This window comes from Cricetulus griseus, chromosome 3 (genome assembly GCF_003668045.3).
Source record: "Cricetulus griseus strain 17A/GY chromosome 3, alternate assembly CriGri-PICRH-1.0, whole genome shotgun sequence".
Lineage (NCBI taxonomy): Eukaryota > Metazoa > Chordata > Mammalia > Rodentia > Cricetidae > Cricetulus > Cricetulus griseus.
The window spans coordinates 22,910,993-22,938,746 of NC_048596.1; the positions used below are offsets into that span (position 1 = coordinate 22,910,993).

General features: G+C 37.8%; 1 protein-coding gene across 2 annotated transcripts in view; it reads right to left on the reverse strand.

Annotated features, from left to right (window-relative positions):
* Positions 1-27,754, reverse strand: part of Tbc1d12 (TBC1 domain family member 12) — an 82,905-nt gene that overhangs the window by 19,036 nt on the left and 36,115 nt on the right. Inside the window, exons 1-5 of one of the 2 annotated variants that reach the window (XM_027407427.2) lie at positions 26,657-26,675; positions 20,375-20,490; positions 10,323-10,405; positions 7,542-7,659; positions 5,477-5,583 (exon numbers count right to left, since the gene is read on the reverse strand). In XM_027407427.2, the coding sequence (XP_027263228.1) occupies positions 5,477-5,583; positions 7,542-7,659; positions 10,323-10,347 (250 nt within the window). In that variant the 5' untranslated portion in view covers positions 10,348-10,405; positions 20,375-20,490; positions 26,657-26,675. Of the gene's footprint in view, positions 1-5,476; positions 5,584-7,541; positions 7,660-10,322; positions 10,406-20,374; positions 20,491-26,656; positions 26,676-27,754 lie in introns of those variants that run through there. The other variant, XM_027407426.2, reaches the window with a different exon arrangement.

Sequence of the window (27,754 nt, forward strand, 5' to 3'; positions counted from 1 at the left end):
TTGGAATTGAACTCAGAACCTCTGGATTAAAGGCATGTGCTACCAGCACCCCATTGTTTGTTTCTTTTTAACATAAAATTCTGATGTATGACAACTATACTATAACAAGTATTCTTATATTGTCAAGACTCAGATCTTACAAAGTAACTGACTACATGTATTTCAAACGTACTTTACAATTCTATTTCTCTTTCTATTCACTTATGACTACCCATTATTTGAAAATAAAATTTAAAAGAAATAAAAAGTTAAAGCCACTTGTTTCCAAGTCCATGAATGATTTAAGAGAAAAACTACTTATTTCCAAATCCATGAATGATTTGGGAGAAGAGGTAACTGCAGTTTAAAATTGTATGTATATAATTGCTTGAGGTTGTCGATTATCAACTGCATGTATTTTAAAAAAAATTCAAACTGTCAGTTTCCTTCTTTATCCAAGTTCTAAGCTACCTGGAAGAAGAAAGGGCTCCAGTTGACAAATCATTCACATTAGGAAACCACAAAATTAAATCTAGTACGAAAAGTGTGGTAACAAACAAAAGAGTAACTTTCCCAAAAAGATTTATAATTAATATCCCCAGTAAAAAGACCTTTGTCTCAGTTTCACACTGAATCCAAAAAGGGAAAGGTGGAAGACTTATACTTGAATGGAGTATACTCTCATTTCAGGGTTTTAGTCTTAAGATTTTGGGGAGATGATGATGTATAGACATTCAATAAAGAACACTTTCACAAGAAATATATTATAAAAACAAAACAATTCTTCGGTGTAGCTAATGATCTTACCCCCATTTAACACATAAATAAAAGCCAGACTTTTAGATAGTAAGTAGTTTGCCCAAGGTCACAATCTAATACATGGTGGAACCAGATATGAACCTACCTGACTAACTTTAAAGCCCACAACTCCTAGCTAATATTATCTATTGATATACACTTTATAATTAAAACAAATACAAATAAGGTGTCAATTATTAGAAAGGAAACAAAGTTATAAAAATAAGCTTACTGCACTCAAGATTGAAAGGAAGAGAATCGGTTCCCTATTTCATTCTTCAATACATAGTTGTTTAGTAAAGAAAACCTAAAATTACACTGGAAATAAATGACTTAAGCCATATTACAGATCTTTGAATATGTTAATCTTGAGCCTTTTGGTTTTACTGACATAAAACATCATCACTAACATTTTAATATCTAAGTTATCGAGCAAGCTACCACCTCATATTCTAAAGCCCAAGTTATCAGCAACAAAAAAGTTGAAAATTAAAAAAAATTCAAATAACCACCAGTGCTTTTTAAAGCTAAGAGAAAACCACTTCCTTTTAACTTGTCTCATAGAAAACACAAGAAACCTATGTCTTATTTACAGATATTAAGTCATATAAAGTCTAATATATTCTAAGGTGAATATTAAAACCTAAAATTTTACCTTAAACGTTTGGGAGGCAGCACTGTGGCTTGAACTTAGGACTTTGCATTTGCCAGACAAGTGCCCTATCGCTAAACTACATTAATATACCGCCAGCCTTTTCTTTTTTCCTTTTTCAGTACAGTAGGGAATGAACCTATAGCCTTGGGTGTTGGTAGGAGAGCCCTCTACCACACAGCTTAATCTGCTTTTGGGGGCCTTTTTGTGTTTATTGTTGTTGTTATTTTGTTTTTTTAATGTTAATATTGCTTTGAGATAGGGTCTCACTGTGTAGACCAGGCTGACCTGGAACTCACTATGTAAACCACACTGACTTTGAACTCAAAGATCTGCCTGCCTTTGCCTCCTGAATGCTGGGATTAAAGGCATATACTACCATGCCCAGATTCTATTATATTTATCTTGAAACTGGGTCTAAGTTTCCCAGACTGGTCTCAAACTCACTCTGTAACCTATACAGGTCTTCAATTTTCAATCATTCTGCCTCAACCTCCTTAGTTCCAATTATAGACCTGTGTCACTATACCTAACCCATTAAGCTATTTCTTAAAAGTTCTTTTTAAAATTATTCCGTATTTGGATGAAACAAAGGTGTGTGTGAAGGTCAGAGGACAACTTGTGAGACCTGGTTCTTTCCATGTGAGACCCCGGCATCCAAATCATCAGGCCTTGTGGAAAGCTCCTCTACAAGATGAGCCATCTCACCCAGCCCTCCAAAAGCGGTTTTGTTCTGTTGTTTCAATATGTATGGGTATTGGGTGTTTTGCCTGCACCTATGTATGTGCACTTTGTGTGTGCAGTGCTTGTAGAGGACAGAAGCAAGCATAAGATGCTCTGGGACTGGAGTTAAGCTGTTCTTAGCTGCCATTTGCCAAGTTTTCTTTCTCTTGTTTTTTTTTTTTTTTTTGGTTTTGGTTTTTCGAGACAGGGTTTCTCTGTAGCTTTGGAGCCTATCCTGGAACTAGCTCTTGTAGACCAGGCTGGTCTCGAACTCACAGAGATCCACCTGCCTCTACCTCCCGAGTGCTGGGATTAAAGGCGTGCGCCACCAACGCCCTCTTTTTTTTTTTTTTTTTTTTTTTTTTTTTTTTTTTAAGATTTATTTATTTATTATGTATACAGTGTTCTATCTGCCTGTGTCCCTGCAGACCAGAAGAGGGCACCAGATCTCATTTTGGATGCTTGTGAGCCATCATGTGGTTGCTGGGAATTGAACTCAGGACCTGTGGAAGAGCAGCCAGTGCTCTTAATCTCTGAGACATCTCTCCAGCCCCCTCTTATTTTGTTTTATGAGACAGGGTTTCTCTGTGTAACAGCCCTGGCTGTCCTGGAACTCGCTCTGTAGACCAAGAAGGCCTCAAACTCACAGAGATCTGCCTGCCCCTGCCTCCCGAACGCTGGTATTAAAGGCATGCACCACCACCGCCCAGCAAGTTTTCTGTTTCTCAAAGTAAATAGAGCACGCTTTGTGGCCCCTTGAAAAGCACTCACCTATGTTCTTGAGTGCCTGTTAACTTTCTTCCTTAGCACCTTTCTCTGACCTAGTTAGTGCTTACTCTACATTAAAATAGCTTAATAAACTCCAATTCTACTTTTTAAATGTTCATTATATGGTACTTGGAAAAATTTTTTTTAAATGTTGGGTTTTGTTTGTTTTGTTTTTTTGGTTTTTTTTTTGAGATAGGGTCTCACTCTGTGGCCCCTGGCTAGCCTGGAACTTGCTATATAGACTAGGTTCACCTCAAACTCAAAAATCCTCCTGCTTATGGTGAAAAACAACTTTTAAAAAATCAAGTAACTGTAATATTTACAGTTAATATCATTTTAATGATTAAAAATGGGCACTTGGCCAGGTGATGGTGGTGACATGCCTTTAATCCCAGCACTCGGGAGGCAGAGGCAGGTGGATCTCTGTGAATTCAACGTCAGCTTGGTCTACAGAGCTAGCTCCAGGACAAACAACAACAAAAACCTAGGCATTTGGATTTTTATGATTTTATCCAATTTTATATTAATGTTAATTACAGCAATAAAATCCTTGTCAAAAAACTTTTGAACCCAATCCTATGTATTTCCTTCTAGTAGACTCTTAGAACTGAAATAAATAGATCAATGATTTCTTTTTTAATTAAAATGTAGTCACTGTTATTGGGGCAACATGTGTCCTGGGCATGTGTGGACAGAGGACAGCTGTGTGGAGTGGGCTCTCCTTCCACCTTCCATGGGTCCCAAGGGTCAAACACAGGTCATCAGGCTTTCACTGTACATGCTTTGACTTGAGCTATCTCAGTGGCCCTAAAAGGTTTTATTTTTTAGATATTTTGGAAATATTTCTAAATTACTTTCAGTCATATCTTGTATTTCACTTCACTTGAACATCTTAGACTCTGAAAATAAAAACAAGTGTTTTGATAGTGCATTAGCATGTTTGTTGATTTGGCCAGCACAGTGAAAATCATTATATACTGTACCAACAGTATAACAGTAAGATCAACAATAGCTTGGGCTGGGCAGTGGTGGCGCGCACCTTTTATCCCAGCACTCAGAAGGCAGAGCCAGGTGAATCTTTGTCAGTTCGAGGCCAGCCTGGTCTACAGAGTAAGTTCCAGGACAGCCAGGCCTGTTACACAGAGAAACCCTGTCTCGAAAAACCAAAAAAAATTTGGGTGGCAAAATTTATATTATTGCTTATATTTTCCAATAAATATTAATTGTGTACTTAAAAGATAACAGCGATAACATATTTTATTCCTTCTTTTCTTTTAATTGAAAAAATGTTTCATGTAGCCCAAGCTGGTCCTGAACTCATTAAGTAGCTGAGGATAACCTTAGAGTTTGTGGTCCTACTGTCTCCACCTCTAGAATGCTAGGATTTTAGGTATGCCTGTATCATGCAGTGCTGGGGACCAAGCCCAGAGCCACGTTCATGCTAGATAAGCACTTTACAGAATTACATCCCCAGACATACAATAGATTACTTCTACTACTAGAGATCAAAGTCTCCTGCCGTATGTCTAACCATCTAGTATTAACACTGACACTCAGGCACCTATTTTGTTAGAAAAAAGTTTTGGAGTCAATGTCATGTAGCCCTTCAGCTATGTAGCACAGAACGACCCTGGACTTCTGATCCTCCTCTTTCTGTCTCGTTTGCTAACATTACATTGGTCGGATCACAGACATGCGTCATGCCTACTTTTTAAAAAATTATTTTATTTGATATTATCCTAATTTTATTTAAATTTTTTTCTTTAAGTCATCAAAACTACTCTAGCATTTTAATATTTGTCAAGGTTTTAAGAGACTTGAGGAAATTCCTTGACAATCTCTTCTTTTTCTAAACTTAATCATCATCATCATCATCATAATTATCGTTATTATTAGGTTTTCTGATTCAGGTTCTATAGACACTACAGCCTAGTCTGGCCTACAACTTAATATGTAGCCCCAGATACCTCAAAACTGAAGCAAAGCTGTTGCAGCCTCCCAAGTGCTAGGACTACAGACCTAGCTAAGCTTTAAAATAAAATCGAAACAACATAACACAAAAAAAAACTGCTTAGTGAAACCCATTACTTTGTTAGCTTAAAAAATTAAGGAAACCCCCCCCCCCCAAATTCCAAATAAAAAGGCTGGTTTGGATAGACATTCAGCAGAAAAAAAAATGAAACCAAGTTCCCTCAGTACATTGTTTATTGTCTGAACACAGAGGAAGTCCATCAATTCAGGCCCTAGACTAGTGTTTCCTGTGTGCACTCTTCACTGCACAGACTCTCACAAGCTTTGTATCACCTACATTTGTAGTATTTGGATGCCAAAATATTACTGTGGTAGCAGTAAACTAAAGGAAAAAGCCCAAAAATCTTACATATATATACATATAAAAACTCATTAACTATTACAAAGTTTGCAAGGCCGTGAAGCATGATCTGAAAGTGGCATATATGGTAGCGTCTTTTAAATGGCAACTCTACTAAGATGATTTATAAAACTCTGGAGATGATAATTTGTATGTGTGGGAATAACTGAATATAGAATACAAACCAGGAGTGATATTTAGTTCATTTCCTACAGCTAGACTCCAAACTTTCCCACGGACACTAGGGGGCAATCCCTGCCACCATAATTCTCGAACTCTTCTTGTACTCCGCCTAGAATTAAAGGATGAGAGAAAAGGAAAATGTTACTTTTTATGCCAAAAATACTAGTTGCATGATGGTTTACCTACGGCCAAGTGATCAGATGACTTTAAGAATTTAAGGTGCTAAGTGTATAATGCACTCTTCCTTTGAGTTCATGCCTGTGGGCTATAACAGCCCTCTAAGATGGACTAACAGCAATTAAAGGGAATAGCCTCTCCCAGATGTTGCTTACACCAAAGATGTAATCAGAAAATCGGAACCATGCGGAAAATATTAAATATAAAAAAGACATAAAATGGACTGCCAATTCAGTACCAAAACTAAAATCACAAAGAACCTACTATGGGTAAGGCCTGGTTAAGGCCCTAGTGTTTAGGAAGCAGCAGTTCACTAAAAGAATACAGGGTTTGACATCAGACCTGGGTTCAAATCTAGTTCACCCCCTTTTTGTATAACCTTGAGCAAATCACTTAGCTTCTCCAACCTTGAGTAAGATAAATGTGAGCAAAAATATAAATGCCCAATAGAAGCACTAAGACTCAACTGTAACTACTGAACATCGATAATATAATAATTGCTTTATCTGCAGGAAATACATTGTAAACTCCAAAACCACAAATAGTACAAAACTCTATAGATTTTTCTTACACAAATATAACTAAGTTAAAATTGAATTTATAATGTGGAGACAATAAGAGATTAACAATAGCTAACAATAAAAGCATATAATAAATGTCATGTAAAGATTGCTTCTCTTTCTCACCCAAAATAGGATACTGCTAGTTTTTCTTCTTAAAGAAGTATTTCACAGCTTCTCTTTGACAAATGTCATCACCAGCATCCCTAATCTTTCGTAAGTAAAAGAAAAATTACTTAACAGAAGCTTTTGATATATGACAGCAGCTCTGGTAACTCAAATGTCACTGAGTGAGGAACTCACCGGTCATGAATGCTGCACAAAGAGGCTGGACAAAGGGTAATTTATGGCCAGGACAAAGTATAGCAGGATAGATTTCATTGCACTTCTCAGAAGAACACACAATTTAAAACTTCTGAGTTTTAATTTCTAGAGTTTTCTATTTATATTTATTTAGTTAATTTTCCATTTTTAGACCACAGGCAACCAAGATTTCACAAAGATGAGTGGGACTACTGTGTCCTATGTCTGTCACATTTCCAATATTTAACAAATTGTCAATGTACATCCTACATACATTGTAGAAGGTATCCTTCAACCCTTTAGTCCAAAGGGAAGATAAAACATACGTAGAAATATTGTCAAAAAAGAAAACTTCGGGGGGTGGGGGTGGGGTGGGTGCTTCACCCCTAAAGTACCACAGGAGTTTTAGAGGGGAAAGATAATTCATATATTTTCTTAATTAAGAGAACAGTATTTAAAAATAACTTTTATTATTTTCATTTTCTTATATATGTATTTATTTACAGATGCTATATCTCTAGGTAGTTCTGGCTGGTCTGGAACTCACTATATTATCCAGGCTAGCACTGAATTCATGGCAATCCTCCTGTGTCAGCATCCAGATTGCTGGGATTACAGGCATGTACATAAAACTCAACCTTAGAAACACTTTTAACATCTGATAAATGTACCTTATAATATATTGTTCTATTTAGTGAGCTCCAATAACGAATCGTTTACAATTAGTGTTACATTAGAGTTGAGACCAGTGGTAATTCAGAAGACTAAAGTTTCCTGAGTCAGCTCATATTCCATGGTTCCAGAGGACACGTACGATTGTGACAGCACAGAGGACGGTCAGTAAGAAAAGTATGCATTACAGACAGGAGTTCATGAAGGAGCAGAGAAACATGAGGAGTTTCAGGCAATATGTTAATAGTAAAATTTAGCCACAGCATAAGATACATGCTGAAAAATGATAATATAGACTTGGAAAAGATGAAATATTTGGAGACACACTAAACTTGTGGAAAATCTGCTTACTTACATTACTTCCCAATTGGGCAGTATCTCATTGATCCAAATTACCATTGCACTCGCAATGCTTTCTTCCTGCTTAAATCGTTCTCTCATTATTCTTTTTCTTTTATGTGCTTCTTTAATTTCTGTTTTGAACAAGTAAGAATTATTTCAATACAAATGAGCTAGATCAAAATCCCTTTCTTTGTACCTAAGTCTATAAAAAGGCTCCTTCAAGAGGAATCTTCTGCTAGTAGAGAGGAAGAAAAGGGGAGAAAAAGATGAAAAACAAAAAAAGCCTTGTCTAACATCATTTTAAAGTATGATCTTCTTACAAAAGTATGAGATAAAGGGCAAAAATAATTTTTTAAAAATGACTAGTAAATTGTTGTTACTTCTTTCTGGTTAGTTTTTTTTCTTTTTTTCTTTGTTTTCATTGAGACAAAGTTCCTCGAGGCTGTCCATGCTGCCTAGCTGTTCTACATCTTTCTTTGCCATTTTTTCTCTTCTATAGCCTTTAATAAATTTTAAGATAGGGTCTTAAGTAGCCCAGGCTGACTTCAAACTTGTTATGAAGCCAGGATAACCCTGAATTCCTGATATTCCTGCTTCTACCTTCCCAGTGCTGGGGTTACAGGTGTATGCTGCCACTCCTGGTTTATGCAATATTGAGGCTCTACTCAGGACTTTGCCCACACGAGGCAGGCACTCTCCCAACTTATTTACATCCTCAGGGTGTCTTAAGACAGGGTCTCTTTCTGGATAGCCTGGAATTCATTATGTATACCAGACTGTCCTCACATGTACTTCATCCTTCTAGCACTGCCTCCAGAGGGCTGGGAATACAGGGGTGTAGCACTATGCCTGGCTGATAATACATACACATATTTCTGTTTACTTAATCTACCAAAGTAAAATCTGTTGATGAAATAATTATATTAAAAAGCTGTAAGCAACTAACCAACAGACATTTTTCATGCAAAGAATTTATTAATCTCAACATAAAAAATACGACATTAAAAATTATTTTGCCAATGGCACTATTACTATTAAACACCTTTTAGCATGGTGTTTTATTTTAATAATTATATCATAATAAAATTTCTCAACAACTCTGAATTTAGAGGTTACAATTCTGGAACAAAAGCAGGGCAATGGTGGTATGTGCCTTTAATCCCACCACTCGGGAGGCAGAAGCAGACAGATCTCTGTGAGTTTGAGGCAAGCATGGTCTACAGGGCAAGTTTCAGGACAGCCAGAGCTGCACAGAGAAACCCAGTCTCAAAAAAAACTCAAAAGTTATAAAAAAAAATATAACTAGCAAGAACTTGTAGGAGATCAGCTAGTCAACATATTTTCAAATTGCATTTCATGTGTGACTCAGAAACTATCTCGAGAGGCAAGCAAGAAACCAAGCACTGGCTCCACATGTATGTTTTATGTACTCAGAATGTATGTAATGATGTCTTTAAGAAAGAAGTTTTAAATGAGAGGTTGAAAATCCAACCTAGTCACCTGCTTCCAATTTTATAGATAAGGAAACAGATGGCCTATTCAGAGTATCACAACTAGAGATCACATAAAATAGAATTAAGCCTAAAGCAATTTGATTTTCTAATTTATTATTATTTCTGTTATAAAATGTACCATCTACTTCTCAATAATATTAGTCAAAACAGTAAAGTTAAGGTAACCCGTAGTAAATAAAAGCTTACTGGCTCTGTATTTGTGTGTGTGTGTGTGTGTGTGTGTGTGTGTGTGTGTGTGTGTGTGTGTTCAAGACAAGGAGTGTTTTTCTGTGTAGCCCTGGCTGTCCTGGAACTTGCTCTGTAGACCAGGCTGGCCTCAAACTTAAGAAATATTTTTAATTCTATATATTAAGATAAAGTCAACCAATGTTCAAGTAACTAGGCATTTTAGAAGACTATGTAAGTAACTGGGCTTACATACATTGTTTACTCTAACATTAAAGACAAAACTTGACTTCCAAAGCAGCAGTAGCATAAAGCTGAACTATATGCTATTATTCCCTTAATTAATTCCATTCACTTAAGCTAAATAAAAAAATAAGTTAAAAAATTTTGTCTTAAAACATAAAAAATATTATATATATATATATATATATATATATTAGAAATACATAGTTGTAAAAAATGAGTATCCTTAACTAATGATTGTCAACACATATTATATACACTGTTAAAGTACACTTATATATAGTGGGTAGGGAGAGCTGGAAGAGAAAAAAAATGAATAAAAAATGAGAGTATTTATTTCCTAACCAAATGGCAACACTGAGACTTTAGATGGACTTTACTAATTAATTATAAAAGCAAATTTTAGCTTCAAATAATATTCTCACAACAATATAGAAAACTTTAAGTAACACTGGAAAAATGACTGTCATTTTGAGAAAATGATATAGTGTAAAAGGATGAAAGTCTAAACACTATAAAAATGAAACAACAGGAATAAGAGGAATAAGCTCACAAATAATATCTTTATAACACTCTTTTAAAAAAAGAAACCAGATCTGGACACGGTGACTCTCACATATAATCCCAGAACTAGAGAAACTGGGTCCTGAAATACATGATGAGCCTAAGACCACAGTGGCTTCATAGTGAGATGCTGTCTCAAATAAAAATTAAAAAACAAAACAAACAAAACCCCTAAGCCAAAACAAACATAAAACCCCCAAATAAACCTAAATTATATAAAAAGTGCTAGAGAAAAATAGTTATCTTCATAATAAAATTAAATAGTTAAAAATATGCAAATTAACTACAGAATTGTAAGCCAAATATACCTCGTTTTTTAGCTTCAGCCACCATCTCATCATATTCTTGCCTGTGACGTAAAGCTTCTTCCACAGACTTCGCAGGAAGATTCCTGTAATTTTTTTTTTTTAAAAAAAGGGACAAATTTAAACAACTTAAACTTACTACCTTTTTAGAACCAGATACAAAAAAAAGTCACCTAAAGTAATTTTCATAGATAACACAAATGAGTGGACATGGCAGCGCAGGTCTTTAATCCCAGTACTCAGGAGGCACAATGTGAGGTCGGCCTGGTCCTACCCTGTCTCACCAACAAAGAAAAGGTAAATGAAAGGCAAAAAGAAGCTCTGCATTTCAAAACAAACTCAGATTTCAGATTCCTAATATTTTTGTATATATAGACAGTAATAAATCATGTTTATATATACAGATATACATTCATTTTTAAGATTTATTTCAAGTATATATGTGAACCTGAGTTTATGTATTTGTGTCTCATGTGTGCAGGTGCTTGCAGAGCCAGAAGAAGGTGTTAGACCCCCTGAAGCTGGGGCTATGGATAGCTGTGAGCTGCCCATGTGGGTGCTGGGAACTGAACCCAGTTCCTCTGAAAAAACAGCAAATACTCTAATCACTGATCTCTTTAGCCCCATATTTACTTAATTTTAAAAAGTTGTACTGCGTTATTTATTGTCTGTCTGTCTGTCTGTCTGTCTGTCTGTCTGTCTGTCTGTGCACATGCGTGCGCTTGTGTGTATGTGTAAGTGGGGGGCAGGGAGGCCTGTGTATGGAGGTCAAAGGGAAACTTGCAGGAACTGCTTCTTGTCTTCCACTGTATGGGTCCTAGAGTCAGAATTCAGGTTCTCTGGGAACCAAACTCTTATATTTTTGGTTATGAGCCTAGCCTTTAACGGCTGAGCCATCTCTTCAGACCAGAATTCAGGTCTCAAACTTAATAGTTTTATACACTGAGACATCTGATTGATTCATGTTTAGATATTTAAACATTTCAGATCTTAGGCGATGTAATTTAGATTATTTGTTATACCCACTTCCTAGAGTTCTCTTTGTTTTATATAAACCCTTTTGACATACAACTTAAGAATTATCCATAGTTTAAGAATAGTTTTACAAGAGACAGGGTGCAGTGACTCATGCTTATAATCCCAACACTTGGGGAGGCTGACGCAGGACTGATGTGAATCTGAGGCTAGTCTGGGCTATACCGTGAGTTCCTGACCAACATGAACTACAGTGTGAGACCCTGCACTAAAAGACAAATCAAAAATTGTTTTTAAAATAGTAGCATGGGAAACAGGCATAGTGGCACACATCCTAACTAGGGAGGCAGAGGTAGGCAGAGCTCTGTGAGAACCAGGCCAGCCTCACCTACATAGTGAGTTCCAGGACAGCCAGGGCTACACAGTGAAGCCCTGCCTTAGAAACAAACAAACAAACAAACAAACAAACAAACAAACAGTAGATGGGAGGCTGGAAAGAAAGCTCAGCAGTTTGGAGCAGTGGCTGCTCTTGCAGAAGACTGGGAATCAGTTTTTAGCATCTATAAGATGGCTCATCTGTAACTTCAGTACCAGAGATCAGTGCCCTCTTTTGACCTACATGGGTACCTACACACATTTAGAGAAAATGAAGGCAAACATTCACACACATACATAAATCCTTTTTTAAGTCTTAAAATAAAAAGAACAGAATGATTTGATGATTTTTGACAAATATATAATCTCTACAGCCAACATACCAAGCAAAATATATAAAAAATTTTTTCCCAGGACTTATATATACCCAATATTAAACCTACATCTCATCTTATAAAATCTCATCTTTCATTTAATTTCATTTCATTCTATTACTACATACTAGTTTATTGCCATTAAATTTTCTTTCTTTCTTTTTGTTTTTGTTTTTTCAAGGCAGGGTTTCTCTATATAGCCCTGGCTGTCCTGGAACTCACTCTGTAGACCAGGCTGGTCTTGAACTCATAGAGATCTGCCCATCTCTGCCTCCTGAGTGCTGGGCTTAAAGATGTGCACCAACACCCCCTAGCTAACCATTACATTTTCTGGTGTCAAATTTCTTTTTTGCACCTGGTCTGCCTTGCACTCTCAATCCTCTTGCCTCAGGCTCCTGAAAGCTAGGATGGGAGGCATGTGCCAGCATGCTTAACTTTGTATCTAATTCTTTTTTTTTTTTTTGTTCAATCTACTTTTGAAATTGTCTGTGATGTATATAAAAGCTTTTCTTGTAACTACTAAGAATTCTTTCATGTATTTATTCAGACAGATGTACATTTGGGTGGTTCTTTCCAGTATAAAGCTTTTATGAATAAAACTAGCATAAAGAACTAATGTAGGCTGGTTTTTTCAAGACAGAGTAACCCTGTCTTGAAAAAAAAATTCACAAAAACCTAATGTCAATTCATTGGGCATCTACTTCCATTTCCCTCAAGTAAATACTGAGAAGTAGAATTCTTGAGTCCTTGGTAAGTACAAGTGTACCTCTGTAACAAACTATCAAACTGGTTTCCTCTTATTAGAATCTTAAAATAACAATCTCCGTACAAATTTGAGAATTAACCCGTTACATGTATTGCATTTTGTTTCATCCAATCAATGGCTTTACAAAGTTAGTGACTAGATGTATGATAACCCAAAAGAAATCCACTTGTAGGGTTGGCGAGATGGGTCCGTGGGGAAAGTGCTTGCCACTTAAGCCTGGCAACCTGAGTTCAATGCCCAGAACTCACAGTGGAAGAAGAGAAACCGGTCCTCAAAGTTCACCTGTGAGCTCCCCACATGTGCCACAGCACACACTCGCCTTGCACAATGTGCACACAACAATAATAAACAAGGTGTGTGAATGATAAATGTTCAAATTCCAAGGTCTACCACCACTCCCTTCTCAAGTTAACCAGATTATTCCAGGACATTGGAGCAAGGAGGAATAAAGTGTGAGACTTCTGCTTAGACCATAACAGAATACGACGAACTCCTGTTTTTTTGTTTTTGTTTTTGCAACAGGATTTAACCTCCATGGCTGTCCTGGAACTCGCTCTGCAGACCAGGCTGGCCTGAAACTCACAGAGAGCAGCCGACCTTTGCAGCTGGGATTGAAGGTGTCATAACTGCCACCACCACCAACCTGCATACTCCCCAGCAATTTACCCTCTTGTCTTAAATAACTGGAAGATACGATAAACAACAATTCAAGACCTGTAGCAAGAGACAGTGATCTTCATGAGGAAACAACTATTATAGCCCTAAAACTTCTGTTATTACTGCCTGGAGTTTCCCGATCTCTGCAGGAGAAGGGAATGCAGGAACTGATGCCACCAGTCTCCAATCTTCTGAGCTGAGGAGCAGGAGGAGAATCTAAGACAAAGAGTAGATCTGAAGGATCAAGCCAAAGCTGAAGAAACGCAGGGGGCGGGACAGGGAGGCCCAGCCTAAAACAGCTATGGGTCATGAAGTACTATCAAGTAACATAAAGTATGTTTAACTTACACTTGAGGAAGAAGAGAGGGAAAAGAACAACACATTCTAAATTTTTTGTAATTATAAGACTACACATGCAAAGACAAACCCAGAAAGGAACATGAAAAGAACATCAAAGCACATCATAATCCAACTGAAGGAAATAGGAATGAAAAAAATATTAAAGTATGTAGCAGGAATAATAAAAACCCAGAGACAGATACTGGGGTTCAACATGAAGACCAGAAAAGCAAAGCAGCCAACCACTACAGAGTTCTCACCTCTACCAAGGCTAGGGCAATCCTGTTCTCAAGGTGACTGAAGACTGAAGAGAGACGGAGACCCTAGGCACCTGTCTTACATACCTCTCCATGGCTAACTAGTGTGGCTGCTGGGAGGAAAGGTGTGCACCACCACTACTTGACCTCTATAGCTTGTGACTGGCTTTGCTTTCTGAATCCTCAGGCAACCTTTAATAAATCATAAGTAATATATCACCACATATTAGGGTGGGTTTTTCTTTCTAAAACTTCACTAATTTTTACATCTGTCAGAAGAAATAAAGGATGGAGGGTGCTGAGGCAGTAGCTGAGAGCTATATCCTGATCCGCAGGAGAGACTGGGCCTGGAATGGGCTTTTGAAACCTCAAAAGTCCCCCACCCAATGACATACTTCCTCCAACAAGGCCACATCTATATGAGTATAGTGGTTTGAATGAGAATGGCCCTTGTAGGCTCATATATTTAAATGCACTACTTGAGGGGACCAGAAGGTGTGGCCTTGTTGGGAAGTGTATCACTGGAGGTGGGGGGACAGGGCTTCAGGTTTCAAAAGCCCAAGCTAGTCCCAATGTTTCTCCCTGCTGCCTGTGCATCTGGATGAAGGACTCTCACCTTCTCAGCCAGGTGGTGGTGGCAGATGCCTTTAATTCCAGCACTCAGGAGCAGAGACAGGTGGATCTCTATGAGTTCCAGGCCAGCTAACGCTACAGAGAAAGCCTGTCTTGAAAAACCAGAAAAAAGCAAAACAAAACAAAAACCTCTCAGCTTCTCTTCCAGTACTATGTCTGCCTGTATGCTGCCATGCTCCTTGCCAATGATGAAAATGAACTAAACCTGCCGGGAGGTGGTAACATACACCTTTAATCCCAGCACTCAGGATGATAGGCGGATCTCTGAGTTCGAATCCAGTCTAGTCTTCAGAAGAGCCAAGGGTACACAGAAAAACCCTTCTCAGAAGAAAAAAAAAAAAAAAAGGACTAGACCTCTGAAACTGTAAGCAAGCCCCCAATTAAATGTTCTGTTTTATAATCGATGCCTTGGTCATGGTGTCTCTTCACAGCAATAGAATACGAAGACAATGAGCCTCTTAGAGCAGTTCTTACCCAAACCACCATAGCCAGCTTTTGTTGGGGGATGTCCTTCTGTATATAAGTTTCTCTTATTGGTTGATGAATAAAAAACTGTTTGACCAATAGCCAGTAGAGGCATGAAGATAGGCAGGGCTAGGAGATGAGAAGAATGCTGGGGGAGAGGAAGAGGTGCTGGAGTAGCTGCCAAAGGAGTAACAGGTTCAGGCGTTCTCCGTAAGCCAAGACCATGTGGAAATGCACAGATTTATAGAAATGTGTTAATAATTAAGACAGAGCTAGCCAATAAGAAGCCCCAGCCATCTGGCAACAGTTTATAAACTAATATATGTCTCTGTGTACTTATTTGGGGTTGAAGCTAGGTGGGACCTGGCCGGAAAGAAAACAACAACAACCTTTCACTAGTACCTTTCAGAATTTCCATTATTCGATTTGGTATTGGTGCACATGTTGCCCCAGCACTGGGGAACTGAGGCAAAAGGATTACAAATCCTAAATCAGCTTGAGCCAGGTAGTGAGACCCTATCTTAAAGAAGCTGTTGTTGAAGTTGTTAAAGAAGTTTCTACAAGAAAAATGGAAGCAATTCTATCCACTGATAGTTTTTTAAAAGTGTTATTAAGTATCAGTTGTTCTTTTTTTTTTCTTTAACAAATTGAAGAGATGCACACCAACTTATTGGTGTACCTGGATACATCATATTCCTTAAAGGTATCTTGATTTCTTGGTTTTGTTTTTTCAAGACAAGGTTTCTCTGTGGATTTCTTGATTTTTAGTTATTTTATTTTATTTTTTTAGTTATTTTTTATTTTTTCTTGATTAGTAGAGTAAAAGGAATATATAAAATAAAGGATGAATTTACAGTAAGTAATATAGTTGAAACCTTCTAAATGAGATTTCAAATGATGAAATGGTATCATTGCTCCATTTGTAAAGAAAAGTTTCAACCACAGAAATCTGTGAAGTAAGAAGAACCATATGCACTCAGTGATTCCAGATGCATCTAAAATTATGGAAACAAGAGAGGAAAAGGGAGAACCAAGCACAGGTTTCCTTTAGAGAAGAAACTCCTGACATTACTACTTTTGTTTATGCAGGAGGAAGTTTCCAACATCACTTCCATGCTAAAGAGGAAATTCTGTTCTCTTTTATCTACGACTTATTTTTCTATGTCTGTATGTCTGAGTTTATGTACACCATATGCATGCAGGTGTGCACAGAAGCAAGAGGGTCTCAGAGTCTCTGGAACTGGAGTTTCAGGTAGTTGTAGCCACCCGATAAGGCTACTTATTGAAGAGAAGAGAAGTAATGAGTGACTAAGCATCCCCACATTCAAGCACCTTCTAAAGACACTGTTGGTTTAAATTACAATTATGTAAGTCACACACACAAATCATTTTTCTTCTAAAACAACTCCACTCAAATTTAAGAAGAATTCATTATAGCAACTCAGAGTTGAATGGAACAGAGATCACTTGTAATCTCTAGATTACAAATGACCAGACACATGGGGGGAAAAGCTCCAATAGTTATTCTAATTAATTACTATATTAATTTTAGATCAATAGAATAAAAAGCAGAGCTGGGAGGTGGTGGCGCACACCTTTGATCCCAGCACTCGGGAGGCAGAGGCAGGCAGATCTCTGTCAGTTCTCAACCAGCTGGTCTACATGAGCTAGTTCCAGGACAGCCTCCAAAGCCACAGAGAAACCGTGTCTCGAAAAGCCAAAAGAAAAAAAAAAAAGAAAAAACAGAAAAGTGCTATGGAATGATCCTTTTGTACACTGTGACTATGTATTATTCTCATTGGTTAATAAAAAGCTGACAGGAAGGGACAGCCAGGACACACAGAGGATGCTGGGATGAAGATGGGGACAGCAGGGAGATGTCAGCAAGCTGCCAAGGGAGCAGGACATATAGAAAATGAGATAACAAGCCATGAGCCACATGGCACAGCATAAAGAGAAATGTAGGTTAATTTAAATGTAAGAGTTAGCTAGTAACAAGCTTGAGCTATTGGCCGAGCATTTATAAATTATACTAAGTCTCTATGTGGTAATTTGGAAGCAGATGCCGGGATAGGGTCCAGGTGGATGGGACAGAAAAACTTCCATCTTCAAAAAAGTCCTTTTTCAGATGCTTATACAATTTTGGCAGACTGAGATCACACACAATTATATGTATAGGATATTATTTCAAGTCAATTTCAAATAATATTATTTCAAGAACTGTTTGTTCAGGCTGTCATAAGGGGTTAAAGAAGTAGACACATAGGCTACAGAGATCACTCAAAGGTTAAGTGCACTGGTTTGGTTCCCAGCACCCACATGGTGGCTCATAATTGTAACTCCAATTCCAGGGTATTCAGTTCCTTCTGGACTCAGCAGGCACCAGACATACATACAGGAAAAATATCCATACACATAAAGCAAAATAAATAAGGGAAACAAGTTAAAAATTAATAAAAAGAAATAGGTATCACTGGAAGAGTGAAGATGGCAACAAAGACTCAATATAAAGACACATCCCTAGCACTTAGAACAAAAACATGGTGAGTACAAATAAGGAGATAGCATTCCAGTGAAAACACCAGCAAAGGTAATAAAGCATGATGGAAAGAGGTATGTGAGATATAAAAGATAAGACGTGAAGGGCTGGATCCAAACACTGTATAAACTACTTGTGAGAAAAAAAATATACTCTTTGTAAAATGCATGTTCTATTTTAGATGAATTTTAGAAGCTTAGAATGGAAACTCAAGCTACCTCCCTACTTAGGAGTCTAAAAGTTCTCAACCAAGTATTCTTTCCTTGTTTATCTAATCATTCTTGTTTTCCTGCAAATGACTCCCTAAGAAAAGACTCTTGGAATTGGCCTGGTTCATTTTTATACCTGGAAGTCTGAAATGAAACTTTTACATGGTCTCGTTACTAACTGTAAGGGGGGGGACAAGGAGGATGAAAGAGGGATTTCACTGTATACCCCAGGGTTGCACAAATCTCACTATGTAGCATAGGTTGGTCTCCAACTCAAAGCAATGCTTTTGCCTTGGCCATCCAAGGGCTGGAATAACAGCTGTGAATCAGTATTCCCAGCTGCTATTACCAGGTTCCTAAAAAGCTCCTCTGTTATGGAAGGTCATCCTCTTTGACAAAACTCATTGCATTAAGAAGGGCACGTGTAGAAAGCACAGCTTAGAATGAACACTGGAGAAACCAGGATTGTCAATTACTTGGGCCTATTTTCTTCAATGGAAGGAAAAGAGTGGCACATAGTCACCTAGAATGACGGAGTGAAAAGTGGTCAATCAACCTAATGATCTTTTTGCTACTCTATGAGTCAAGTTTTCTGGATCCCCTAACATCCTGAGCAAGTTGGGCCTTGATCCTGAGTTTTGTCTCTCAAGTGAATAGAACACATCCCTATGAAAGAGGGTCCATGTATTTTGGTTTCCTCTATCAATTGACTCTATCCTATGCTATCACACTTCCAGACTTGACCTCTGTTTATCAGACAGTTGAACTCATTCTTACTGTAAAGGTCACAGGTCACAAGTTCTACTGTGTTTAAATGTGTAAGGAAAATAAAGCACAGGGTCAGTCCAGAGAGGACTTGACCCAGTGCCCTCAAAATTAGCAGTGCTCTGAGTTTTCTTTCTTTCTTTCTTTCTTTTTTTGGAGAGGATAGCCTTGGCTGTCCTAGAACTCAACCTGTACACCAAGCTGGCCCCAAACTCGCAGAGATCCGCTTGCCTCTGCCTCCTGAATACTAGAATTAAAGGCATTATATTATCTCTCTATAGTCAACTTTCCCACCAGTGGCAATACCTGCAGGAACCTTTCAATACATGCAGAGGGGTAAGAAACACCCACCTAGCCACACAGATCAGCCCCATCAACTATGGCCATCAATGGGTAGACATATATCACATCCAGATCATTCTCACTCCCAATTCTATCCAATTAAAAGTTGTATGAGGGCCACCACTTTTTGTCCTAAATGCACGTATAAGCCCAGCCTTTCATCTTCTTTGAAAGAATCTACAAAACATTCTACTTTGTTTAGCTGCAGATTGTCTATGCTCAACAAGATATAGACCAGCAAAGTGGCAAGATGCTAGGAGAAAAAAAAAACAAAAACTAATAACAAAAAGCAAAACCCCAAGTCATACCTAGGAGACTCAGAGAGGAGAAAAGGGATTAAGAAACAAATTGTATTAAGGGTGTAAGGTTTTTGCTTTGGATTGAACCGGGGGCCTTGCACATTGTAAATACACTCTACCCTCAAACTATTACTACTTTGCGTATGGGTGTTTTGATTTCATGTGTTTTTGGACACAGGCACCAACAGGCCAGAAGATAGCCTGGAACTGCAGTTACACATAGTTGTAAGCTGCCATATGGGTACTGAGTATTGAACCTCAGTCCTCTCAAAGAGCAGCCAGTGCTCTTAACCACTGAGCCATCTCTCCAGCCCAAGAATAGATTCTTAATGGTAGTAAATGAGCTGGTTGACCTTCACTAGTATACGATATAAAAGGCAAGGACAGGTATATCTTAAATACATATTAAACATCAAAACCAAAGTAATTCCCCTTACAATAACTGCCATAAGATAAAGAACACTGTGTTGAAATAGAAACAGACATAAAAAACAAGTTTATTTTATTGGTGGTAGTACAGTTCAGTTCTGAGACGGAAGTGTGTGTGTGTGTGTGTGTGTGTGTGTGTGTGTGTGTGTGTGTGTGCATGAATCTCCCAGCCTGATCACAAATTCAAGTGATGCTTCTACTTTAGCCTCCTGGATAGAAGGGACTACAGGTATACATCATCATTCCTGGAAAGAATGAAGATTTTGTTTTATATAAGGGCTTGTTGTGGTGGTGCATACCTTTAATTCCAGCACTCCGGAGGCAGAAGGAGGTGGATCTCTGTGAGTTTGCGGCCAGCCTGGTCCATATAATGAGTTCCAGGACAGCCAGGACTACATAGTGACACTGTACAGATAAAGCCTGAACATCAACAATATGTTTTTCCCTGTTCATTTTAAGATACACGGTGATGCATCCTATAATTCTAACACTGGGAAGTACAACAAGATTTAAAGTCAGCCTGGGCTAAATGAGACCATATTCCTTCAATTTTAAGTGAAATAGTGAGAACAATTAAATCTAAATTTAAGTATAAATAATGATATGAACCTAATGATCGCTAAATACTTACGATGGTCGGTCCTCAAGAATCAAAGCAGTGGTAGAAAGTGGCTCAAACTCAAAATTCTTACGTCTTGAAGACTGAGGTGGTACTTTACAGGTTCTCCCTGTTCGTGCTTCATATTCCTAGAGCAAATAAGGATATAATTTATATAGAGATTTTTCTAATTTTCAGTATATATTATTAAACCTGTATTATTAAGGGAATTATGCTATAAGTGATATAGCATATTAAGAAAATAATTTTTTATTTCCAGGGGTAGCCTAAATTATGAATTTATGTGATATACTAAAAAGTACCAAAATGTGTTAGGAGAAAGAACAACAAAAATACTCTAGATGAACTAGGGGTGGTCTTAGGGAATCTTTGTTTTATTACCCTCAGCAGCAGCATCTAAGTTTCAAGTAATCTACAAGCAGATAACCTTACTTTCTATACTGTAGATGAGTGATCGGAATGCTGAGACAGGATTAGACTATCCAACTGTGATGCTCAGAAGAACACTCTATAGGATGACACTGAGATTCTAAACACAAGGAACTTTGAGATTTCAGGCTTCTGTGACTCTAACTACTACAGAGACAAAAACTCCAAGAGAACAAAGTCTGGGCTTAAGTAAGTACATCTCCTTACTCTAATTTTTAACAAGTTACCAATACATCACATCAAATATACTAACTTAAAAAAGTTTTTATAATAATCCTTTATTTCATTAAGTCTGATAATCCCATGAAAAGGTATGATGTTAATATATTTTTGTAAAATCATTTATATTTCCCCATTTGAGCTTCCCCCCTCTCCAAGATAGGGTTTTTCTATGGGTATGAGTACATATATTTAGAAGTCAGCTTGATACTATGTCAGTTTAGCTAACAACTGTATTAAGCACCCACCTCCAACCAGGGCCTATGATCTCAAGACCTCATCAAGAGTTTTTGGACTCAGGCTGGTCTCAAACAGGCAGAGATCTACCTGCCTCTGTCTCTGCCTCCTAAGTGCTGAGATTAAAGGTGTGCACCGCTGCCACCACCAGGCCCATTTGAGCATTTTTAAAGAAATGTTTACAATTTTATGAAATTCATTCCTAGAAATTAACAAAAGATCAGTAATAAGTTTCTTCACTTATTATCTGTATGATTCATACTGTTTTTCTTAAAAATAAAAAAAGCAGCCTGAGTCTGGAGAGACTTCAACAGTTAAGAGCACTTGATGTTCTTATAGAATATCAGTGCTCAGATTACAGCACCTATGGTTAACAGCTCACAACCCCCTCTAACTCTAGCTCCAGGGGACAACCTCTTTTGGCCTCTGCAGGCACCTGAATATACATACACATCACACACAGACACACATCTTTTGAAAATTATCAACAATCACAAAAGACATTAATTGATCATTTATATCAAGAAAATTAAATGTACTTAAAGTGGTCAGGGGTTTCCTTCACTAGTGCTTAACTATTATAGCCTATAATTCTTTTTATATGATGTGGAAGTTTGAATGAAATTGGCCCCCATAATCTCATAGGGAGTGGCACTATTAGGGGGTGTGGCTTTGTGAGAGTGGGTATGGACTTGTTGGAGGAAGTGTGTCACTGTGGGGGCAGGCTTTGAGGTTTCCTATGCTCAGGATACTGCCCAGTGTCTCAGTTGACTTCCTATTGCCTACCAGATGTAGGACTCTCTAGCATGTCACCATGCTCCCAGCCATGATGACAATGGACTAAACCTCTGAAACTGTAAGCCGCCACCTCAGTTACATGTTTTCCTTTATAAGGGTTGCCAAGGTCATGATATCTCTTCACAGCAATAGAAACCCTAACTAAGATACATGATTATTACACATTTTCCAGCTCAAAGTATTTCTCTCTACTGAATCATAATAATGCAAAATATGAACTTTCTGTATTTTAAGGAGGAAACAATCAGCTTGAAATTTCAGCAGTGAATTACAAGCTGTAAAAAGTGATATAGCAGGACTAGACAGATGGAGACCCACATGGTGGAAGTAGGGAACTGACTCTATCAACTGTATGCCATGGAACATTTGTGTATACACACATACAGACACACAACGTAATTTTTAAAAGTGATATAGCAGCTGGGCATGGTGGTGTATGCTCATACTTGGGAGGTAAAGGCAGATCTCTGTGAGGTTCCAGGCAAATCAGTGTGGGACCCTGCCTCAAAAAACAAACAAACAAACAAAACAAACTTAATGTATGGTGCTGCCAAAAGTTATTTGTTCTCCCTCCTTCTCCCTCCCCCCACCTCCCTCATTTTTGACAAGTTCTTTCTATGTAGTCCTAGTCGGCCTGGAACTCACTATGTAGAGTCTCACTATGCAGAACAGGCTAGCCTTGAACTCACAGAGATCTGCTTACTTCTGCCTCCTAGGTGCTGGGATTTTAAAAGCATATGCGGCCATGCCAGGAAAAATTTGTATTTTTTTTTATTATTATTTAAGTGTATTGGCGTTTTGCCTGCATTTATGTCTTGTCACCATGAGCATTCAGTGCCTGTAGAGGCCACAAGAGGGCATAGGATCCCCTGGAACTGGAGTTACAGCTGGTTGTGAGTCACCATATGAGTGTGAAAAATCAAAGCTGGGTCCTCTGGAAGAGCAGCAGTGCTTTTAACCACCGAGTCAAGTCCACAGCTCCAAGATCTGTATTCTTAACACATTCTCTAAATAAAGCTAATAAGACACTGTGTTTGAGAAGCAAAATGCCAGACTGACCCAATATAACTTCATGTCCATTATCTTCAAATCTGTTTCAGTTCCTATGCTACTTACTTTTCTCATATATATGAATTTGATATTTCAGTACCTTACCTAAAGATATTTTGTATAAAATTTTCTAACTTTATAGCTACTTCACCATCTACTCTACATCCCTGATATGACAGCTGTTATGATTTGGATTTTAAATGTCCCTTAAAGGCTCCCATGTAAAAAGTCTTAGTCACCAGTCTGTTGCCCAATGTCAGGTGGTACAACCTGTAGGAGGTGGGGCTAGTAGGGATGTTAGATCACTGGGGTCGTGCCCCTGAAGAAGCAAATTTTGAGGATCATCTCCATCTGCTGTGAGGTGAACAGCTTTTTTTTTCTTTCTTAAAAATTTCTGGTCTTGGGGGGTGCAGGAGGAGGGGAGGGAGTGAGAATGAGACTGGCACATAACATGAGAAAAGACTGTTTCAAAAGAAAAACATTTTTTTATCTTCCATCTTACAACTCATTCTCATTTTATAGCACTGTATTTATTTTTACATGTACCTGTATGTGTACAGGCATGGGTACACGTGCATGCCACACTGCATGTGAAGGTCAGAGGAAAACTTACATCAGTTCTCTCCTTCCACCATGTGAGTATAGAGACCAAGGTCAGGCCGATCAAGCTTGCCCACAGATGCCCCTACCCAGAGCTTGGCAAGCAGCTTTGACCATGGGTTCCCCACCCTAGTGTCTGTCTTACCACATGCCAGAAATGGAAACAGCTGACTGTGGACTGAAACCCCTGAAACCATGATCCAAAATAAGCTTTTGCTCCTTGTGAGTTGATTTATATGGGCAATACTTAACACACCAGCCAATTAACCGCATACAGCTTATTCATGCCCATATTCTCATTCACTTCCTGTATCTAAAAAGGCTTTCTTCATCTTGTCTACCTGGTCACTTCTAACTGGTTCACTATAGCATATAATCCACATACCATATTTGTGGAAAATCACTCAGTTGTATTCTCACAGGCTAAACACAACTCTACTAGAGAGATAACACTCAATATATTTATTTCTACCAAGAGCCAAAATCATGTGTATTGTACCAATCAATGCTTGTCAAAGCAAACTATTCATTCACTGAAGTGAAAGTAGGATCATCTTAAGGAAGAATCCAGGATCAGTTCAAGACATCTGTCCTTGTAGCTCTGCTAGAGAAAACCCTAGAGCTTGCTAACACCACTCTTTCAGTTGCCAGCACTAGATATTCTACCACAGGATGCCTTGGGTTCTATGCTGAAAAGATCTACCAAAAAACAAAACAAAACAAAACAAAACAAAAACAAAACAAACAAAAACCAAGTGAAGTCTTGCAATAGCATGTTTTTAGAAATAAACTGTGGGCAGGCAGTAGTGGTGCACACCTTTAATCTCAGCAATTGGGAGGCAGAGTTCTAGGCCAGCCTGGTCTACAGAGTTCCAGGACAGCAAGGACAACAAAGAGAAATCCTGTCTTTAAATACAGAAAGAAACTCTAAGAGTAGAAAGACTCCTCAGTGGTTAAGAGTATTGGTTGCTCCTGTAGAAGACCGGGTTCAATTCCATTCACACACATGGTAATTTACAACCACTTATAATTCCAGTCTCAGGTAATATGATACCCTATTCTAGCCTCCACAAGAACAGCAGATACATGGTTCACAGACACACATGCAGGCAAAACACCCATACATATAAAGCAAAGGTTAATTAAAAAAAAATAAAATATTGAGTCTGAGAAAAAAAGAAAACCACAGTAGGAGCTCTCTTGTAGAAAGACAAAATAGCCTAATACTAATATTTATGTATAGACTGGACTTTGAGGTTCAGATTGTAAGAACACTCCTCTTGGAGGAGTAAGTAAATCTCATCTCTCCACACCAGGAGCAGCTTAGCGAGCACCACACAACATTCAGAAACAAAGAAACACTCCATGTGAACATCTCTACCCAGAGCGAATGTACTCTAATACAACTTGATCCAAGCCAGGGAAATTTCCAAGTGAAAAGGATTTGGTAAATTAGAATGTCTTTGCTGATCCTGAGTTTCATTCCCCAACCTATTAATTAAGAGAGAAAAAACCCATACTTAAGTTTAAGCTTAATTAAAATGTTAGGCCAAAAAATTTCATCACTTTCTGAGCAGTATCTTACAATAAACGTCATCCGGCAGTTATTACTGCAATTTTTAAAAGTCTGATCTTAAGCCAAGCCTAATATATAGATAGGTCTGAGATAACCAGAGAATCAAACTTTTAACATAACTTGGACATTCAAACTACTAATGCTATAAAATAGCAGAGTATTTCTAAACTGTAACTTATTTCCAAGACTCTTTTTCTGATTATAGCAAAAGACTTACATTCAAATTCTCTTAGCCTATTTAATCTGTTAGTGCCCCCACCCACTACTCTTTCCTTTAAGGCTAATATCCCCCCTCTAACAAGTATAATCCCAGAATTGTTTTGAGTTCCTCTCCTAATATTCAAGCCACATAAACTTGAATGAAATCTATGCATTCATAAATAGAAAGACATAATTGTTTTATCAATTATGAATGTAAAACACACAGAAAGGAAGTTATTCACTTCCCTTTCAAGGTGACAAAAGGGAAAGAAAGGCGTTTACATTTTAATAAGCTTAAGGACTTTGCAAGAATAAACTCAACACAGCCCAACCACTGGGCAATTTCACAGTGCTGAAGAACATTATTTTTGCAGTATTCAGTCAACTCTTATGCAAAGGTTATCTATATATAAACAAAATCAATTAAAATCCAAGAGTTTGTTCACAAATAACAAAGACTTGTTCAAAAACAAAGACTTAACTAAGCAAGGTGACCTGTTGTTTTTTGTTTGTTTGTTTTTTAAGACAGTCTCATGTAGGCCACACTGGCCTGGAATTCACTATGTAGCTACTCTGGTCCCCTCCCTTATTCTCCCCTGTGAGTACAGGGATGATAGGCAGGCACCACCATACCTGGTTTATGCCATACAGGGCTTGGTGCATGCTAGGCAAGTGTTCTAACAATTGAACTACATCTCAGCCCAGAAATAAATCAGTATTTTAAAACTTGCTTTCCTTGATAGTCAAGTTTTGTTAAAGTCATTTAATTATTCAATTCAGACTTTATTCCGAGAATGGCACCAGTATTGATGGAAAACCTGGGCATCATCGTCTCATTTTCACATGAAGGACAACACAGAAATAATGCTACACACACACACACACACACACACACACACACACACACACACACACACACTAATTCATTTTTTACTAAAAAAATGTCAGGTTGAAATAAAGACTGAAAAGGGTATATAGTCACTCTAGAAATAAAGACTGAAAAGGGTATATAGTCACTCTAGGATCCAACTATATTATAATTACTCATAACATGCTCATTTGAAATCATTCCCATTTGCAATTTGGAGGTCAGAGACTATCTATTACTTAGAAAAGCCAGAAATCAAGGTCAAATGAATGACAATATAATTGATACTAGAAATTCAACTTGTAATATGGCTCACCAATGGTTCAAAAGGCCACAAGCAGGAATTTCACACCTGCAAGAGAACACATGTGATCATCCTCAAAAAACAATACTATCAATATTCTTCTGGCTCAGAGCTTGATCATTAAGTTAAGGGCCCAGTCTCTGTGTGACTTTGCTATTAGACTAGAACACATTTAATGTTAGCTTGTTTTCCTTTGCTGGTAACGGAAAGAAGCAGGGACGTACGTATGACAAGCAAGTGCTCTCCCACTAAGCATTTTTATGTTTCTTTACTGCTAACATGGATAAAACTAAAATCGACCAGATTTTTAATATAATTTACTATATAAATAAAATGTTTTAAAAATATTTAACTTTCACTTAGAAACTTCAATCTATAAAAAATTATATAAAACATGATGGTTAGATTTCATATAAATAAAACTAGCAACATTATATATGGTGAGGCTTTCTTAAAATAAGCTGCAGGAAAATATATCTCATATATATATTCATGCAATAATACTTAAATAAATGTACACTTATTACATTTTTATTTGTGTGTATAAGTATGTATGTGTGGAGGTCAGAGGACAACAGTCACGATCAGTTCTCTCTTCCTACCATATGGGTCCTGCAAATCCAACCCGTGTCATCAGACTTGAAGGCAGCACCTACACCCCCTATGTCATCATCTCGTGGCCAAAAGAAAGGAATTTAAAAGGCTTAAAAATGTGATGGGGGAAAAGTATCATCCTATAACATCTTATACTTCATAAAAAATATAATTGTGTTAATTGTGTCACTAGTAATCACAAAAAAAATGTTTTAAATGTTTAAATCGGGCTGGGGAGGTGGCTCAGAGGTTAAGAGCACTGGCTGTTCTTCCAGAGGTCCTGAGTTCAATTCCCAGCAACAACATGGTGGCTCACAATCGTCTGTAATGAGATATGGTACCCTCTTCTGGCGTGCAGGCATATATGGAGGCAGAATGTTGTATACATAATAAATAAATATTTTTTAAAAATGTTTAAATCAGCCGGGCGTTGGTGGCACATGCCTTTAATCCCAGCACTCGGGAGGCAAAGGCAATCGGATCTCTGTGAGTTCAAGACCAGCCTGGTCTACAGAG